This window comes from Condylostylus longicornis, unplaced genomic scaffold, assembly GCF_029603195.1.
Source record: "Condylostylus longicornis isolate FDR11 unplaced genomic scaffold, ASM2960319v2 ptg000044l, whole genome shotgun sequence".
Taxonomy (NCBI): Eukaryota; Metazoa; Arthropoda; class Insecta; order Diptera; family Dolichopodidae; genus Condylostylus; species Condylostylus longicornis.
The window spans coordinates 796927-817516 of NW_026578013.1; the positions used below are offsets into that span (position 1 = coordinate 796927).

The 20590-nt window shown below is 20.0% G+C and overlaps 1 protein-coding gene and 1 long non-coding RNA gene across 3 annotated transcripts in view; one reads left to right on the plus strand and one right to left on the minus strand.

Annotated features, from left to right (window-relative positions):
* Positions 1 to 1385: 1385 nt before the first annotated feature.
* LOC129610457 (uncharacterized) lies at positions 1386 to 2976 on the minus strand. The gene is made up of 3 exons (XR_008697092.1): positions 2903 to 2976; positions 2610 to 2746; positions 1386 to 1637 (listed from the first exon to the last, which is right to left on the minus strand). It is a non-coding gene; the product is annotated as an uncharacterized LOC129610457 (long non-coding RNA).
* A 10519-nt stretch (positions 2977 to 13495) lies between these two features.
* LOC129610456 (titin) overlaps positions 13496 to 20590 on the plus strand; it is a 47122-nt gene continuing 40027 nt past the window's right edge. Inside the window, exon 1 of one of the 2 annotated variants that reach the window (XM_055523055.1) lies at positions 13496 to 14527. In XM_055523055.1, coding sequence (XP_055379030.1) covers positions 14353 to 14527 — 175 coding nt within the window. In that variant the 5' untranslated portion in view covers positions 13496 to 14352. The remainder of the gene's footprint in view (positions 14528 to 20590) is intronic. The other variant, XM_055523056.1, reaches the window with a different exon arrangement.

Here is a 20590-nt window from a genome sequence, read left to right on the forward strand (position 1 = left end):
AAGTTATAAGTGAAATGAAAACTAAAATATTGTTGTATATAGGAAAATAGATTTGGATTAATAATTTAATTTTTTAATAATATTTGATACGACACATGTTTATTATAATCTAAATTATCATAATCTGTTTGGATTTTCCTCGTTCATTTGCAAAAATATTTTTGTAGCAACTCAAAAATTGCATTTTTTCATGAAATAACTTTGAAAATTTGTATAGAAAGCGTATAAAAATGAAAAAAAGAGAAGATTGTTTCGTTCCAAAATTAAAGGAGGAGAACAAATTAAAATTTCGTAAAATCAACGATGCTGATTGAAAAAAATTAATTCCACATTTTTCTCGAAAACATCAATTTTTGAGTTGTAACTGACTTGCAAATAAGTGGTATGTATGTATTTATAAATATTTATAGAAATACTTAAACAAACATTTTTACTTAGAAATAAATAGTAAAAGAATTCTTTTCAATTTTGTTTTCTCAAAGTTTAATTTCATTTATTTAAAAAAAAAATATTTTAAGCGTTTTATTTACAAGACGAGAGAAAAAAAAACATTCCTTTATAATCATAAATTTTAAACTTATAAGAATTAAATTTAATCTGAAAATATTGAATATTTTTATTTTCCCAATTTCTTTATTAAAAACATGTACAATTTCTATATTGTAAACTTATTTTATTAAACTATAACACAAAAAAAAAGAAGAATTTTTTTGTTAAAATAAAATAAAAAAATTAAAAGGTTGTCTGCCGAGGACGTTTTAAAAATAACTTGGATGAAGAAAAAATAAAAAAGAGTATGTTATTGTAATTAAAAAAAATGATTTTTCTTCTTGAATTTTCATAGTATTTTCTCTTCTTGTACGTGCTGCGGGAACTTTTAAAAAATCGGCAGAAAAATTTCGGTACATCGGAATTTGTCTTTTTTTTTTTCTAAAATATTTTAAGAAAATATATAACTTAAAAATACGAAATTTTAAAAATTTAATTCAAATAATAAATAATTATAATATCGGGAAAAAATTACAATCGATTTTTGTTAAAAAGTGTGTAAGCTCCCAAGTGCAGTGATAAGAGAAGTATTTATAAAAGTGCTATTGAAAAAATAATTTTATAAAAAATTTAAGTGCTAATTTTGAGTTGTGCCAATTTTAAATTGCATTTAAATAAATAGTGAAATATTTTTTAATAAAATATTTTCAATTATTTCTAATTTATTGTCAATACAAATTACAAAAAAAAAATATTTCATTTTAACTAAAAAATCTTATTTAAAGGTATGAATGGCTTTTTTTATATAACAATAATTTTTTGTTTCAATAAATAAAATTAAATATTCTAAATTATGAAAGAGATTTTCTTTAAATTGCAGAATAACCAAAAATAGTTTTAGTTTTAAAACTAAAATTCCTAATTCTCTTATTATTTAATTTCTAATATTTTTTTTTAATTAAGCTGGTTTCGAATCTTTCTAAAAAGCGACGCTAACTGCAAGCCGAAGATTTGAAAATATTATCAATGGCTTCTGTTTCTGTTTTTGTTAAATGTTAATTATAATTATTTTATCAAAAAACACAACTAAACACACTAAGACGAAATCTATTGCATATAATCATTGTTTATATAAATGTATGTAAGGTCTGGAATAACAAAAAGAATATATTTTGTACATTAACATAAATGAAAAATTGATATTAATATTAGGAATGTTACTTGTATGCTTTTAAAAAAATATGCAAACATAATTATATATAATTTTAATCATAAAATGTACAAAATATAAATGTAAATTACATATTATATATTTTAAAAGAATTATTTTATGATCAAAATTGTTCTTCTTCTTTGAAATAAAGAACGTTTCATTTAAAGAATCTTTTATATATGATAAAATAAATATTAAAATGTATTTTAATTTATAATTTTTAATTGAATTAAAAGATTAATATTTGTTCAAAAGAAATTGTTATGATAATCTTATTTAATGTGTTTACTTAATACATACATTTTAATATAAATCATTAAATTTTTGATTTTTAAAAATTTTAATATAAAAGATGATTTATTCTTTGTTAAAATGCATGATGCATTAAATCATTTTCGATATTTACTACATGTTAGTAAGCTTTAATATTATTAAATTTTACAAAATTTATCAAATATTCAAGACATAAATTATTTTAAATTGTTTACATTCTGTAGAATAAATGATAAATCTTAAATAATTTTATGTAAATTAATATTAATTTTTTAATTTTAATCGTTTGTTAAATTGTTTAAATTTTGAAAAATTTTTAATTTTAACAAATTAAAGTAAATATATGTAAATATTAAGATTCCGTAATGGCAAAACTAGTTAAATTTTTTGAAACATATGTAATTATTATGTAATTGCCTGCTAATAGGCGTAAATCATTTTTACTGGTCAAATCATTAATTTGTAATATTGCATGCATTAATGCATGACAATTATTCGGTATTGTGCAAGTGAATTAAGAAAAATTAAAATTTATAACAATATACAAAAAAATTTAACTTTTTTAAATTAAAAAAAATAAAAACAAAATCTTCATTTGTTGTGAAATTTCTATCTTAACTGAGGGTTTATGTACCCGACTTTAGGTCATCACATCTATCATAATTTTGTATTAAATCTGTTAACGGTGAAGGTTCTGTGTTGCTCCAAACATTAAAATATATTTTTCCACTTTATCCATTTTATATGGCACAGCTAAAAAACTCCAACAATCTAAAATAAATAAAGTTAAATTAGAAATATTAATAAAGTTAAAGACAAAATTAAAAAAAAAAACAATACAAATTAAATTTTTTTCAAATAGTTTGCATATTTTTTCCCTTAAATAATTAAATAATGCAATTTTTCTCTTTTTATTTTTATAATTACCATAATTACCAAAGTGAATTTAGTGCATATATAAAAAAATGTTCCAATATTTTGTGCCTACATAATATTTAAACGCTCCCTCTGTAATATTGAGATTCTTTATTAGTAAAAGATTATATTAAATTTTTATATATGTAAATAATTTTGAAAGGATATAAATTTAAAAGTGTTATTACATGTACGCATTTTACTATTAAAATTTAGCATTTCGTTTAGCATTTGGCACTGATTTTCATTTTTTTAAATTTCAGCATTTATGAGTTAAAAGCAATTAAAAATAAAGAAAAGGGCAGGAAATTAAAGTGATAAAAAATGGTTAAAAATTTTATTAATAACAAAAAAAAGTATAATAAAATGTTTTTCCAAATTTTAACACAATTGTGATAAAAATAATTTCGTAAAAAATTAAATTAAATTTATGATCTATATAAAATAATTTCCAGATTTTATTTAGTATTTGTAATATAAATTAATTTTTGTTTTTTGTATTGTTTCGTAATTTTATTTTTTCACAAAATTTTTATTACTTTCTTGTTATTTATAATTTTTATATAAAAAGATTTTTAAAAAATGTAATGATCGTCTTTAAAAACAATTAAAAATAAATGCCAAAAAACATACATATATACATGTTCATTTAATTAAATTAAAAAAAATAAAATAAAATATTTATTTTATATAAAATTTAAATAAAATTAAAATTAAAAATATTGCAGTAGACAAAAATTTTTAACAATAATTCATGTTTATACTTATTACAAAGGAATATAAAAGTTGTTTTTGAATTTAATATTGGAAAGTTTCAAAAAAATTTATAGAAGGTTTTGTTTTTAAAATTAAGTTGATAGTCTAAATTAAAAATTAAATATTTTCTTTTTCAAATTTCTTACAAATCCAATCCAACGTAAAAAATTATGAGAATTGAGTGAAAATTTCAAATAATATTATAAATAAGAATTTTGTATGCTGCGTTTAATAGTAGATATAAATATTAACAACTCATCTTCTATGAACTCGTAATCAAAAATAATTCGCGTTAAGTTTAAAATTTAACAAAGCCTTTATGATGTTGAAAAATCACCAGTTCTTTTGACAAAACTGCTTACGAGTATTACTTGTGAGATAATTAGCTTCAATGTACAATATTTATTTAATAAATTGCCAAAAAAAAAAAGTATGCAACTTCTCATATCTGAAAATGAATCCTCTTTAATTTTTTATTCTTGTCACTTTATTGAAAACAATTCTTTTTAATTGATTATTGCTCTTGTAATACTAATTATCGTCACAATATTTTATCGTCACTCTATAGTCATAGTGTAGATTACAAATAATATTTAAAAATTCCAAAATTTTTCAAAGATGAATAATATTTGGATGAAATCCATTTTACATTCAAGGCTACCAATCATAAATTTAATTTTATTCGTCCCATATGCACTTATCCATGTTATAAAATATTTTTGTATTTTATTTTTAATATTATGCATAATATTATTATAAATGAATTCTTTTTCAAAAAAATTATGAAATAAATGTTATAAAAATTTTAATTTTCTATACAAATTCTATATTATTCTATTTTCTATAATATTCTATGCAAAACACGTATTGCATAGAAAAAAGATTTTTTTTTCATTGAAACATATTTTTTTTTAAATATGTAAGTGAATTGAAATTGAAATTTTAGAATTAAAATCAAATGTGTTCCATATATTAAAAATGTTACAAACAAGAAAACATTCGTAAACAAAAGCGCCATAGAGTCATTGTTCTCATTTTATTCATAGAGAAACAGCAAAAAAAAAAAATAGAGAAAAAAATTGAAAAACAAAACAAACTATAAAAATTTCATATAATTAAACATTTTCATTTTAATTATGTTCAATATCTGATGTAATAAAAATAAACTTTTTTCTATTATTTTGGCTATGATTTTTAAGAGAAAACAAAAAATTTTTACACGCTTCTTAATAGTTTTGTGAATTTGTTTAACAGAAAAAAAAAAATAAAATGAAAAATAAAAAAAAAAAATTAAAATATATTTTAAAATTTGCTTTTAAAACAAAGGAAATCATTTTAAATACAACAACTATACACACATGCATATATATATACCCATAGTTAATTCTTCATAATATAAGACATCATTTGCGTATATGTGCTACATGGGTAAATAATGCTTAATACATCCGCGTATTTAAAACAAAAATTTTTACAAAAATTTACAAAAATTTTCAAAAAACATTACAAGTACAACAATGTTTATATGTATAGCAATATTTACTCTTCCTTATTGAACTTATAAAAATAATTTTCTTTAATTATTATAATAAAATATTAAATTAACTTTCAACTTAAAATTCTGTACATATCTGCTCGTATAATATTGGGAAATATTCCAAATTTTTTCATATAAAAATAAAATTTTTTCAATTTACATCATTATTTTTTTGATTATTTTTATAAAAATTTTATTTTATAATTTAAAGAAAATGTTGAGGTTGACTTCTTTTTTTTTTTTTATTCATTACAAGTATTTTATTTATAGTTAAACTTGAAGCTCTAGATACCAAAGAATTTTTTATAAATTTTTATTTAAAATAAAAATACATGAAAAAAAAAATGAGAAATTTAAAAATTAAACTGTGCACCAATTTTTATCAAATTGCTACTATTTGATTATAATGTATGTTTATATATAAACAAATTACATATCGTACTAGTAAATTTTTGACCAGAGCGGCAAGTAATAAGCAACAATGAATGGCAGAAATGTAAATATTAAAGCAGACCTTAAAAACGAGAGAAAAAGAGATATGCGCGCATATTTATTTTTCTTTTAGTTTTTAAAATTTTCGACAGTAGATATTATGTCTGAAAATTCTCATACTGTTATATTTTGAACTAGAACTTAATTTCATTATATTATAATTGCATATATCAGGGGTTGCCATGTATGAGATCAACATTGAGGTTTTTATATATTTTCAAGAGCTGCAATTAAATTAATAATAAAGAAAATTAAAACAAAAACATAAGTTATGATTTACTTACATTAGATAATTTTATTTTCTGCAAGGACATAAACTGATACAGCATTAAGAGAAAACAATTTATAGTTTAAATTTCGCAATAAACAAAAACATATATAAAGTCAATTCGATCTATATGGCATTAATGTATTTTTCGTCAAATCTTTAAAATCCAATATGAAATTGCGGTAAATTACTCGCAACAAATCAGTAAGATGGTCATTTATTAATTGGGAGCGATATTTTTACAGATTGTCAGACGATGTAGTTCCATCAAGTAACAAAATTATATTGAAGTCGATTAGTTAAAGAAATAAAGTATATGTATGTATGTTAAAGAAATATATAGATGGCATGACATACCAATAAAACGGTTTTTTGAGTAAATAAAACAGTATAACACGTGCATAATGGCAAAAGAATTTTCAAAATACGTTTTCAATGAAAGACTATCAAAATTCTAAAGAAAACATACTGAAAGGCAATAAGTTATTGTAATAAGTATTTTCTATTTGAAAAAGAAATCAATGTGGATTTGTGAATGAAATTGTTAATACTTCTTATATTTTTAGATTAACTTTTAAAAATCTGTCGCATACTAAACAAATCCCGCAGAAGATTCTCCCGCAGAAGAGAAGAACAGACCAGGGTCGATCATTTGAACAATTTCTCGAACCTATCTCATATCAAAAAATTTATGTCTCCTTTGGCATCTTGGAGAGGCGCGAACTACCCTTATTTGTCCAAATTTGAGGTTATTGGTGGGTGTACTCACTGGACATTGCCTTAAAACGATTAGCAAGGCAGACGATAAGGTCTGCCTGGAAGATAACAAAACGGTGGGGCATTTATTACGTGAATGTGAGGCGGTGATTTTTATTTACCTGAGAGGTTGTGACTCGCATTTACATTACTGTTATCTTCTTTCTTTCTTCCGTTTGGGGCTACCAATTATTTTTGAAAAGTTTGTGATGTTATTCGATTCGAAGTAAAAATTTAAATTTTTTCTGTGTTCTTTAAATGTGTAAAGTATAAATTAATTAAAAATATCATAAAATTAAAAATTAAATAAAAATAATAAAAATATTTTTTTTTTTTAATTTTAAATACATACAATATTATTTATACAAATTATTTAATAATAATTTTAAATAACTTTTTTAAATTATTCTTGTTTATATGAAAATTAATATTTTTTTTTGATAATCTGAAATGCGTTTATAATTTTTATTTTAAAATTCAATCAGATCATCTTCCTAAATATCATATTATATTAGAAATGAATTTAAATCAGTTTTATAATATATCGCTAGTATTATTAAATTTTATTTCAACCCACTCTTTTTCTATTCCTGGTGAATTTTTTTTTGTCAAATATTCCGTGTAGATTTTTTGTTTCTACAATATGTGTATAAACTAAAACAATTTTAAATAAGGTGATATAAGAGAGACCACCAACAAAATTATGTTTTATATATTATTGTTCTATTTTATTCTATTCGAATGTCATCACAATACTTGCATTTTATATTATTATTATATTTTATATGTTATACATTGTTCTAACTAGATTATTGTGGTTTTTCTTTAATATTTCATAAATAATTTAATAAATGAATAAAATAATTTAATAAAAATATTCAAAAATATATTTTTATTATTTTATAAAAAATATTTATATGATTAATTAAATAATTTTAATAATTTGCGAATATAAGCTAGAAATTTTTTGATTTAGAATAGTTATAAACTTATAAAATAATAAAGACACAGTAGAAAATTTTTACCAAATTTGAAAAAACCCGTCTGTTTTCAATGTTCAAACAGTTTCTTCAAAATAAAATAATTTTTAAAATAAAGTGTTTAAGAATTTTTTCGAAAACTAAGATGCGAAAGGATGTAGTACAAGTTAGGTGCGAAATTTCGAAGAATCAATTTTTTTTACACTTCTCTGAGTAAAATTTGTGATTTGAAAACTTTCTTACAATATATCAAATATACTGTAAGCATGTTCGATAATTCAAAACTAAAACTACTTCAAATGTAGCATGTTCGATAAATGATAGGAAAAGTAAACTAGTTAGATCTGTAATGTAATGATGCCAATAAAAAAATATTTTTAAGATATAAGTTAAAACTTTAAATGCATATCTGATTTGTCGAAAATCCCCTATTTTATTGCAAGTTTTTAAGATTTTCATTAGATTCTAAGACTTTGACTTTCAAGACTTTTTCGATATAAAAGACAAAGCCATATTTAACAGGTGCTCATTTGCAATATCGATCAGAGTGCAGCAGAAATAGTATTCGTGTTAAATTTCAAGTCTTAAGCTTCATTTACTCTGAAATTAAGGTTTCAACGGCAGACGAACATCATGACTAAATGGACATACTGTAGGTTTTCTTAGCAGCAGAAGCAGCAAAAGTTGACAACTGTAGGTTTTCTAAGCAGCAAAAATATATACATACACATTATGTGGTTGCAAATGACTCTTTTTTGCTCTTACGTACACCATTACAATTTACCGTATAAATACGGTCTCAAGTATAAAAAAGAATAGAACTACTAAGTTATTACGAAAGGATAATATTTTTTATTATTTGTTTATAAAATTACAATCACTGATTGTTTGCAAGAGTTTTTCTGTATTAGAATTTCAATATTATTCATATTAATGATTCAAATGATAAAAATGTTTCCGTTTTTGTTACGTTTCATTTTTGGCTTAAAATTTTTAACAAATTTTTTTACAATTGATCGTTCTTCATCATAATATTCTGAATAATTTGTTTTGAACAAAAATCATTACAAATTATAGTGACTATTTAAATATAACTTTTGTTTTCGAATAAAATAGGATAATTTTTTTTTTTAATGTGGGTGAAATTATATAGAAATTTCTGAAAATGTAAAATACTTAAAAATTAGTTTGCAAGATAAAAATGTAACGATATAAGTGTACATATAAATTAAAATACAATGAGAACATGTAAAACTAGGTTAGAAGAAATCAAAAGCAATTTTTATTAAAATTACCTTACTTTGCACACCTGTATTCCGTTATGTATATGTAAAATGCATACATAAAATGATTTTAGAACAAATTTTCTATTGTTTTTAAAAGTGAAGCTATGAGGTCATTAAATAAATATTTTTTTGCGATCACATTCGCAATATGAATAATATTTGAATTATATATAAAAAGAAAGTAACGGAATTTTTTAGATAGCGGCAATTTATAAAATTTTAATCATCAGATGATCAGAGTGCCATTTTCAGAATAAATAAATTCAGAATAAATAATTTTCAGAATAAATTTTCAGATTTGAAACGAAAAATAAGTCTAATAATTGATATTTATGGTTTAGTCATTCAGGCATTTGTTCAAACATATATACATATATTGTTTTACCTCCAGGTTCTCATTTTTAGAACATTTTGAAAAAAATTAAAAACAAAAATATTCTCGCGTCCTTTTCCAAAAAAAATGTTTTTTTTCCTTTTTCTCAAATTCAAAATATCGCCTTTCAAATTTAGCAAAAATATCAAACTCTGAATAACATTTTCTTTGATTCCAAACAAAAAATTTTTGAAACAAAATTTATTTTTTTTCTATTCGTCATTTTTTAATTAAAAAATTTTATATAAAATAAAATAAAACATAATTATAAATTTAGAATTCTTTAACACCCTTTTTTCATAAACAGGTAAAATATTTTTATACAATATTTTTAAAATATGAACATTTTAGCATTGAATTTTTAGGTCAAGGTACATTTAAGGTTAATATTTTATAAAAAAAATATGTATGCCATTTTAATTAAAAAAATAATTCATTTTTTGATATTTCGGTTTGTATTGAATCAAACATGACACATATTGATAAAAAGTAAACAAATATAATTTAAAAATACATAAGTTTTTTAAATTAATTCAAATTAAAAAAAATTGAAAATTTCATCATGACTATTCACTATATAGAAAAAATATGGACCTTTATTGATTAGTGCAAAACGTTGTACTAATGTAATGAGCATTAATGTGATGAGCAATCAGAGTAAAGCTTTGCACTGCAACATTTATATTAATAACAGTTTATATGTATTTATGTAAGAAAAAATTTCTTTAATGCTCCACAAAACGTATGGCGCATACACAAATTTGCCCCTAATTACGGCAATTTATATTTTATTTTTTGTCAAATTGTGAATAAAAAAAAATAAATTTTTTTAAAAATTTCCGAACTACAAATTAATAAATATATGATTGTCACTTTTTTACAATTTTATATCGAAAATGTCCTTTGGTTGGTCACTAGTTGGATAATCACTTTTTTACAATTTTATATCGAAAATGTCCTTTGGTCGGTCACTAGTTGGATAATCAGTGAGTTGTCCACTAATGCATCAAATGAGTGGAAACCTTTAATATGCTATAAACTTTTTTTTAAATTTTTATTAGTAAAATTTTTAGAAATAATTTGGTAAAAGTAATTAATTAAATGTCAAAAAATTTTACAAGTTTTTTTACTATATTTACAGAAAAAAAATTATTTGTTCTGCTAAATTAAAATCATATTGGAAAATATGTATTAAATTTTCTATATTGACAATTTTCACATGTGTGAAAATTTTGTAAATTATTTATTGAAATGGTGCGAAACAAAGAAAACACAAAAAATAAAATGTCCATAAATTTAGACATATAATGTCAAATATAGTATTTTTTTTTTATATACATGCATACATACATACATACTTACATACATTTATAATATACATATATAAATAATGTATTAAATAATCGAAATTTTTATTATCGAAATGCTTGACTGATTGTCAAAATATTTTTATATTAAAGATACTCGTAATTTCTCTTAAAACTATTAAAAAGTCTAGCTAATTATCAAAATGTTAGTTTATTTTTTTTTCGCCACTTTTTCATTTTCTTGCCAAAATAAAAATTTGTTAATACAAAATTGAACATGGTTTTTGTTTTTGTTTTTAATAAAAACGGAAATGTTATAAAATGTTTGGGCTCCTTGTATAGGATATGTTAACATTTTGTATTTTAATTCATAAAAATTTTTAATAATAAATTTTAAAATATAGCTAAATATGCAAAAAAATTTTAATTTTATAGATTTTTTGTATTTAATTACTATAATTACATATACACCCATAAAATTAAGAACTTTATTAAAAATTTTGAGAAAGAACCATCAAACTCAGTCAATAAATTTGATTATTATTTTGGTTTAATTTAGTTATAAATAAAAATTTTGAGTGAATTATAAATAATTTATGTTTTATCGCGATACTTAATAAAAAATATATAGAATATATTTTTCAATTTTTCATTATTTGATCAGTTAAAAGTTATTACAGTCACATTGTTTGTATGTACATTTATATTGTTTATTTACTTTAAATTTGATTAATTCTGATTCTGATAAGTATAAGGATTTAAATTCGATTATAATGGTTTAGCAAGCTATAATCAAAACCACATAGTCGAAAACTTACAATCTAGAGTCGTGAAATCCCAATAATTTCAACAAATAATTGCCAGATAAAAAATTTAAAATTAATTACTCGTAGAACTAATTCTTAATTAAATATCAAAAATTTGAAGAACTAGGAAAGAAACCAATATAAGATTTGACGTTATACGATAGCTATACCGAATCGCACGTGAACTTTTAAAATAAAAATAAACATTTTAAATAAAAAAAAAAAAAACAAATAGAAAAAAAGTCGACCGTTACAATATGATTAATTAATTTCTACTTTCTATTATTCCGGCATTGAGTGAATACCAAATTTTGGTTATTGAACTTATCCTATATACTAAAAATATATTAAACAAAAGTCTAATTATGAAAATTTTAAAACCTTTGAATTTAGAAAGTTTATTCCGTTATCATTTTTATTTTCCTGTTTCAGTTTCATTTTATAAGATAATTCAAATAATTTCAGAAGAATATAACATTTAGATCCTCTAACCAAATTTGTATTTACTTTAATTGCTATATTATTTAAAATATTCTTAAACTATTCGAAATAAATACTCGAACCATGTAATTCTATGTTTTTGAAGTATTTATAATTGTAAAAAATAATTAACCATCCAATAACAAGTCTTGGTTTAATACTATATACATTTTATAAATAGCTTTAAAAATGATAAAAAATAATAAAAATTAATAATAAATATAATTTTAATCTTCAAGAATAAGTTTTTAAGATGATAATCACTTGATGTATGCAATATATTTAAAAATCTTTTGAATACGCAAGGTATAGAGTTATTTAACTTTGAATTGCTTAAGAGAATCGAGTCCGATCCTCGTGTTTATGAATGTATACAGTTTAAAATATAATATTCTTCTATATTTAATTACGACCTCGTATCTCACTTCAATGACTATGCGGGTGCAACCATAAATTTTTTTAAAAAACCTCAAAAAAAAAAAACAAGCAAAACAGGCATTACCAAGACCAAGTAAATAATAAAATTTTGGTTTTAATAAATTTTTACAAAATACAATCAATATAAAATTTATTTAAGTTAAAGAATAATTAAGTTATAGTAATTAAAACAAAAAAAAACTATTTTTTTAATTGAAAAATTTTTAAAATTATTTTTTTATGAATGTATGCATAATTATAAACTAATGCAAAAAATGATAAAAAAAAAACTGATTGATTTAAAAAAAATTATTTTGTGGGCGATATTTTAAATAAAATTATATTAATTGTATATATATATATATATACGAAATCTATATAAAACTGCACATACATATATTATACACATACATAAAAAATTTACATACTTATAGTTGAATAGAATGAAAAATAAAATAAAAATAAAAATATTAGTAAGAAAAATATTTTTTTTTTTTATATTTTTGTGATAAATGTGAGAAAAATGTTTTTCTCTTCTTTACTACTCACCAATTTTCACAATTAAATTATTTTAATTTTCTCGATATTTCCGTTACAGTATTACCATACGGTTTGCTACTATTTTTTTTTGCAAATTTCCCTTTTCTTGAAAAATTGCTTGTAACATCTACACTTACATATTGTAAATTGTAATGAAATTGAACAGAATTGTATTTTGGCAATTTTCTATAAGAAATTAAAAAATATTTAATAATATTTTAAATGTGTGCATTTAAAGTAAAAACTTATTTACCATCTCTATTTTGAAAAATTCTGTAGGATACAAAAAAATTATGTTTAGGTACATCCATTAATAACACTAGGTTAGTAATGATATAAAAATAATTCTTTTTTAAATAATTTTGATCATAAAATAAATATTTAAATTATATTTATTATAAATAACATAAATGAAACATGAAAATGAATTTAAATAAATTTTCATTTTAAAATATCTAATATTGCAAAAATTTAAATAATATTATGGCAACACTAAATATATGCATATATATTTTATTAAAATTCTACATACATATATTCCCGAATATATTTTTAAATTTTAAAGTGGGCACTGTGAAATTGTGTTAAAAAAAATAAAATAAAAGAAAAAAAATATTTTCATATTTGTGAATTTTCGCTTTCTAATACAGAAATTTTAGAATCATTCTTCGCTCGCACTTTAGAAACGATCGACGTTTTGGTTTCAGTCTCGGGGATAATAATATAATTATTTTTATTTTAATTAAATATTAAATATAATTAAGGAAAAAGAATTAATATAAGGTTTTTTTTAAATAATTATAAAAAAAAAGGAGAAAAATTTATACATATATAAAACCGAAAAGTGGAAACCATTTCAAAGGAAATAAAATCAATATAGTTAATTAAAATTATTAATTAATTAAAATCGAAAAATATAAAATTTAAGAAAAAAAAGAAGAAAATTATTAATAAAAAATAAGTGTTTATGTAACAAGGAAAGAAAAAATAAAAAAAAAATTAAAAAATAATAAGAAAAAGAAAATTCTTTTTGGAAATTCGATCATCTCATATTTATTTTTGGAAATTTTATGTGCTAAATATAACTTCGAGCCTATATAGCAAATAGGTGCCATAGAAAATTTTTCTAAAATAAAAAGAAAATTTAATAATAATAATAAAAAAAAGGAAAAGAATATCAAAAAGTGAATTAATTAAAATATATTTTCTTAATTAAAATACTGTGAAAATTATTAAATAAAAAAAAAATATATAAAAATTAAATATTTTTATTAATGAAAACGGTTCGGTTACGTTTTTACGAAATACATTTGTAAATTATATTCGCTCGGTAATTTGTTAATATTTTATTTTTATCGTCATATCGTCGATATATATATAAAAAGAAATAAAAAAGAAATAAAATAGAAAAAAAAAAATTTATTTTAATTATAAAAGAGAAAATAGAATAAAATTGGCTAAAAAATGCAACGACCTACAGATAATGTACCCGGGCAGGGTACTATATCACAGCAACAGCAACGTCAACAATTTTCTCAAGAACAATATCAACAAATTCAACAACAACAATTCACTCAACAACAGAGAATTAGTCGCACTGAGCAGCGTGTTAGCAGTCAAGTAACAACTCAACAACGAGGTAAGTTTATGAAAAGAGATCAAAACCAAGTACAGAGCAAATAACTATATTTTGGATATAAAAAATCGTAGTTAACCATTTGCAATGGTTTTTGTATAAATCTTGTTTTTTTTTTTATAAACTTATGGGATATTTGAAAACTGAAGTTAATATTGGAGCAATTGATTTTTAATATTTATAAATTTAAAATTTTCGTAGCGAAAAATTTTATTTTTAAAAGCGCAAATAAATGACATAGGAAATTTATTAAAAAAAAAATTGGTATGTTATGTGAGTAAATAAGAGAGGGAGATTCTATTTCAAAATCAAATTGACAGATAGTTTGATTGACAGATTGTAATTAATGTTTACGTTTCTAAATTAATTTTCAGTAAATAATGTTACATTTTAGTAATAAATAAGAGAGTTTTCGTGTTACAAAAAAAAAATTAAATTAAAAATAAACACACCGTATTGAAAAGAAATGTGTAGAGAAGAAAAAGAAAAGAAAAACTCTTTTTCTGGGAGAAAATATACATATACAACAAAGATTTAAATGAATTAAAAATATACATACATATATATATATAAGCTTGCAGATGTCAAATTATTTAGTATGTATTTTTATTACTTTTAACTACACAAAGTATTTATAATATATTCGTAAAGCTAAAATGTTGCTGAGCATAAGTTATTAGTATATTATCTGTGGCCAAAAACCTTAAAATTGTCGCCAAATTGTTTTATACAGCAATATAATAAATTTAATTGCTAAATACAATGACATTAACTACTTAAATACAAAATTTTAAGCTTCTGCGTTCTCGGAAATGGATTGTATCATTATGCTTATTTATTTAATCAACATTAAAATTTGGTTTTATTTTGAATCGCATATACAATAGGATGAAATTAAAAATTTTAGTGTTGCAATTAAGTTGCAAATTTCTTTTCAAACATGCATGATTGCATGTTTTAAGTAATAAAGATTTTGTATTGCATATATTTTTAACAGTTAAAGTACAATAAATCGAATAGTGTCCATATTTAAGAATATTATTTTTTCTTCTACCTAAATAGATTTTGATCTTAAGAAAGTATTTTTTAATAAATTTTTTCTTATTCAACTCAGCTAAAAAATAGTTTTTTTTTTTCAATTATTTGATTGTTAAACAACATTAAAAATTTATTATTATTATACGTGTTAAGGATTAAGACTTTAATTATAATAATAAATTCGAAAAAAAAAAAAAAATTCATTGGCAAAAATTTTTTGATCTTTTTCTCTTTTTTTTTTATTAATTAACCAATTTATTGGTAATAAAAGAATCAAAAAATTTTTGATTTTCCCTTGCTGTTTAATTTTATTTTTATATTGTCACAAATTTAAAATTTTCAATGTGAAAAGTTTTAATTATCATAAAAACTTTATAATAATATTTTTAAAAATGAATCATTATGAATTTCAAATTTAAAAATTTTTCAAAAAATTCTTGTTTTTTTAATTTTTGACGACCCACAGAATAATTTTTTTTTTCTTCTTTAAAAATAATTTTTTTTTATTTTTTTTTCGAGATGTTCTGACTGCCTACATTTGATCTGTGTCCAATTTACTGAATATCTTTTCATTTTTATGCATACACATGAATATATTTTAGTATGTATGTATGAAAATGTATATATATAGCCATATACTATGTTGCAATAATTTTATTATTATTTCATCTCATATGAAAATTTATAAAAAAAAAAAAACCAAGAAAGAAAATTTCATTTTTGTTTTTCTTTAAAAACTTAAAGTATTTATCGTATCCATGGACTTTAAATATCCGAGAGTAATTTGAAATGAAATAAATTCTTATTTATATGTAAAGACATACATACATATATATTTTACATACACTACGTTCCTATGTTTATTTGTATAAATATGTTAGTATGCATATATGAAATATTTCTCGGATATTATATACTCTTATTTATTTTCTCAATTTTCTATTTTTTTTTTTTCTTTTCATGAAAATAATATTATGTATTTTTTAGATTTATTATTATGTATTTGTGTTTAAATATATGTACTTGTATATGCAATATATAAATATGTACATTATTCGACGAAAATAGAATGCATGAGCAATTTTTATTCATCATTTTCTAAAAAAAAATTATCAAAATAAAATTATCAAAGAAAAAAAGAAAAAGACCAATACTTTGCAGAATATAGCATAAAAAGCAAAATTGGAAAAAATGACCAAGTAACAAGTCAAATTGACTAGATAACACAAATGCAGTATAAAGTACAAGACTTTTCTTTTAAAATTGAAAATTTTATAATTTACTTTTTTCGAAAATTTCACTATTTACTTTATTATAAATTAACTTTAATTTAAATAAACAATTTTATAGAAATATTAATTATTTAATTGCTAAAATAATTAAAATAATCTACTAAATAATTATAAAGATTTTTATAAACTATGCAGAACAATGAATGCAATATAAAATAATGTGATGAACATGCAATATAATTTTAATTATTCTATAATATCAAAACAGTTTATGAGATTTAATTTTACTATAATGCGAAAATTTTGCAATGTTTATGAACAAGTAACATTTGTTTATGAACGTAAGCAATATACTGCATTTATATGAAAAAGCCTTATAATAAATAATTTTTTTCTATAAAAATTTTAAAGTATGATATTTAATATTTTCTGAGGAAAATAAATTTTTTATATGCAGCTGATTAATTATTAGGTATGACAAATATCTAAATCAAATTAAGTAGATTAATCATTGGAAATTCAGTTTATTTTTACAAAATTTAAAAAAAAAAATAAAAACTAAAATATATTTAATTAAATTTTCTTTTTTATTTTATATATTTTTCTTCTTTAATTTTATATTTAAATTTTGTATTGATCTTATTTTTTAAAAATAGATAAAATAAAATACAAAATTTATTTTTACGTTTATTTCTGTTTTTGCTACATATTTAGATTTTGTCGAATAATTAAACACTTTAAAATAAGTTAATGAACTTGAATGTAATTGTATAATTGTTCACTTTATCAAAACTTTTTATATTGTTATTTTAAAATACATACATATACATACATATGTATGTATATGTGTTTTTATGGATAATCCTTAAATAACTTAAAATTTAATTTAATTTCAAATAGAAAGTAAAGAATTTTGAAATCTTTAAAAACTGAAAATATATTGAAAATATTTTTAATTAAAAATTATTCAAAATTTTATAATTTGTCGTAAAGAACTTAAAAAATTGAAATACTATGTTGATCTAGATTCCCTTTAATAAATCTAAAGTCGAATTTATTATTCTTATATTAGGCTGGATCAAATGTTGATTGAATTCGTTAAATTTTGGAAAAATGTGATTATGTAAATATTCGAATGACCGTCGGACAAGAAAAATTTTAATATACTCTTTTTAAAGAAATTCTTTTTTTTCACAGTTCCCCACTTCGAGTATAATTTTATACATGTAATAGCGCTCAATTATTCAAAATTTATAATATTTCGAAATATAAATAAAATTATTTTTTAATTATTTTATGAATTTAGGATTTGCTAATGGTTAACATACGTAATCAATGAAAATTTTAAAATTTATTTAATAAAATTTGAAAATCTTTTCAAAAATAAATTAACCGATAAAAAAAAAACATTTTGTATGGAAAGTACACAAAAATATTTATGGGAAAAAAATTTTTTTTTTTAATTACATTTTAGTTAAATATAATTTTCAATAAAAATTTAAAAACAAGTAATGACAATTTAACATTTTTATAAAGTACATACACGTTTTTTATATAAAAATAATTTTTTTAAAAGATCTTTAAACTAATTTAATTTAATTTAATTGATAGAAGGTTATGGCCGTTTACAGGTCATATTATTACTATAATATTATTATTGCATTGTTGTTTTTACATACATATGTATGTATTGAATAAATTTTTTTAAACTTTCATTAAATAATTTAATAAAATTATTTAAGAAAATTAATTAGAAAAATGAAATTCACATTTCGTATACTTAAGTATTATTTAATTTATCTTATTTATTTATTTACCATTTTTTGTTGATTTAAATTCTGTAAATTCATAATTAATAATTTTTTACTTAATTTTTTAACTCTAATATTAATTATTTAAGATGTACCTAGCTTATAAATTTTTTTAGTATTAAAGACCAATAAAACTTAATATCAGAACTTTGAACATTTTGTTCTAAGAAAAACGAAAAAAAAATTAAAATATTCTAGGCTGATACAGAGAAAATTAAAAAATAACCAAGTTTGCAGAATTACTAAAGGAAAAATAAAATGGTTTCAACTCTATTCATAAATACATATGTAGTATGTAATCTTAATTAAAAATTTCATCTTAAATTATACATATGTATGTATGTAAATATGTATGTATTTATAAATTTACTTAGACCAGAAAAATTTCAAATAAAAAGATTATTCATTCAAATTTATATTTTAAAAATAATATACATATGTACATATTTATATTTTGATTGCTTAATATATTTAATTTGAAAATAATTAATTTAAAATTTTATTATAAAAATATTTTTACTTGCTTTTCTATCAGTTGTCCTATAAATTTTAAAATTTTTGACTTTTCTCTCTTTCAAAATAGCTGCTAAAAAAAAAAATTTCTTTGAATTAATACATAAAATAAATAATTTTTTTAAAATAAATTTTATATAGTTGGCTATGAAATAAAAATAAATATAATCAAATAAATTTTTGAATATCAATTTCAATATTAAAAAAACAATTATTTAAAATATTTAAATCATATTAAATATTCACAGTAAGAAAATGTATGTACATAAATATTATGTGGTACGGGAATGGAACCTAGGTAGATTTTACAAATTATATTTTATAAAAGAGATGAAGAATTAAATAATTTGACTAAAATTTATAGATTAAAAAAAAAGTTTGGAATGAAATAAGTATGGTAAGACAAAAAATTGTTAATTAATGGTAAGGAATTTTTTTATATACATATGTATGTACATCTTTTAGTAAATTATCACATATTATTAATAATCAAATCCAATAGGAAAATACAAAATTACATTTTTCCAAAATTCAACCAACACACATATTTTTAAGTGCATTCCAAAACTTTTGAATAAATTGTGCGTTTTATACATAATCAGTTAATAATTTAATTAACTGATTATAAAACGCACAATAATTTAAAACGAGAAATAATTTAAAATAGTTTAAAATTTTTTATGTATATTACAAAAACGTTATAATTTTTATTAGATAATTTGCATAAAAATGTATTTATTTCAAAAAACTTAGTTTTTACATAGTATTTTAATTGATATAATGCATGTATACTTGCAACTAGGTGCTACTAAATTCTATGTTAACGGAAAATATACAAAGTTATTTCAAAAAATAAGCGGATGTACGCATGTACAACCCTATTCTTCATATTATAATTTGATTTTTTTCTCAATTCTTTATAAATAAAAGAAATCCCACATAGTTACGAATTAAAAATAACTAGCAAATTATAATATTATAAAAATAAAAACAACTAAAAGAAAAATATTTTTTTTTTTTTGCGAAAAAAAAAATCATTATTTATATTTTATTATATTTTCACTAAAGAAATATTTATCATATATAAAAAAAAATAAGAAGCATTAGTAATCTTCAATGTTATACATTAAAAAATATAAGAAAAAACCAAAAACAAAAAAAGAATAATAAAAAGAGATTATTAAAACGTGCTTGAGCAAATAATGATCTCCTGACTCCTGATCATCGCCATAAAACATTTTAATAATTTAGAAAAAAATTTTTTTGTTTTATTTTTTCCTTGTATTTTTCACTTTTTTATTTCAAGTAATAAATTATTTTGATGAATAATTTGAAAACATTTTTAACAAAAGGAAAATAATATAATAAATATAAACGGAGAAGAAATAAAATATTTATAATTTTCTTTAATAGAAAAATTTATTGTTGGAATTATAAAATTTTCTAAAAATAAAAAAAAATTTTCTTTGTTT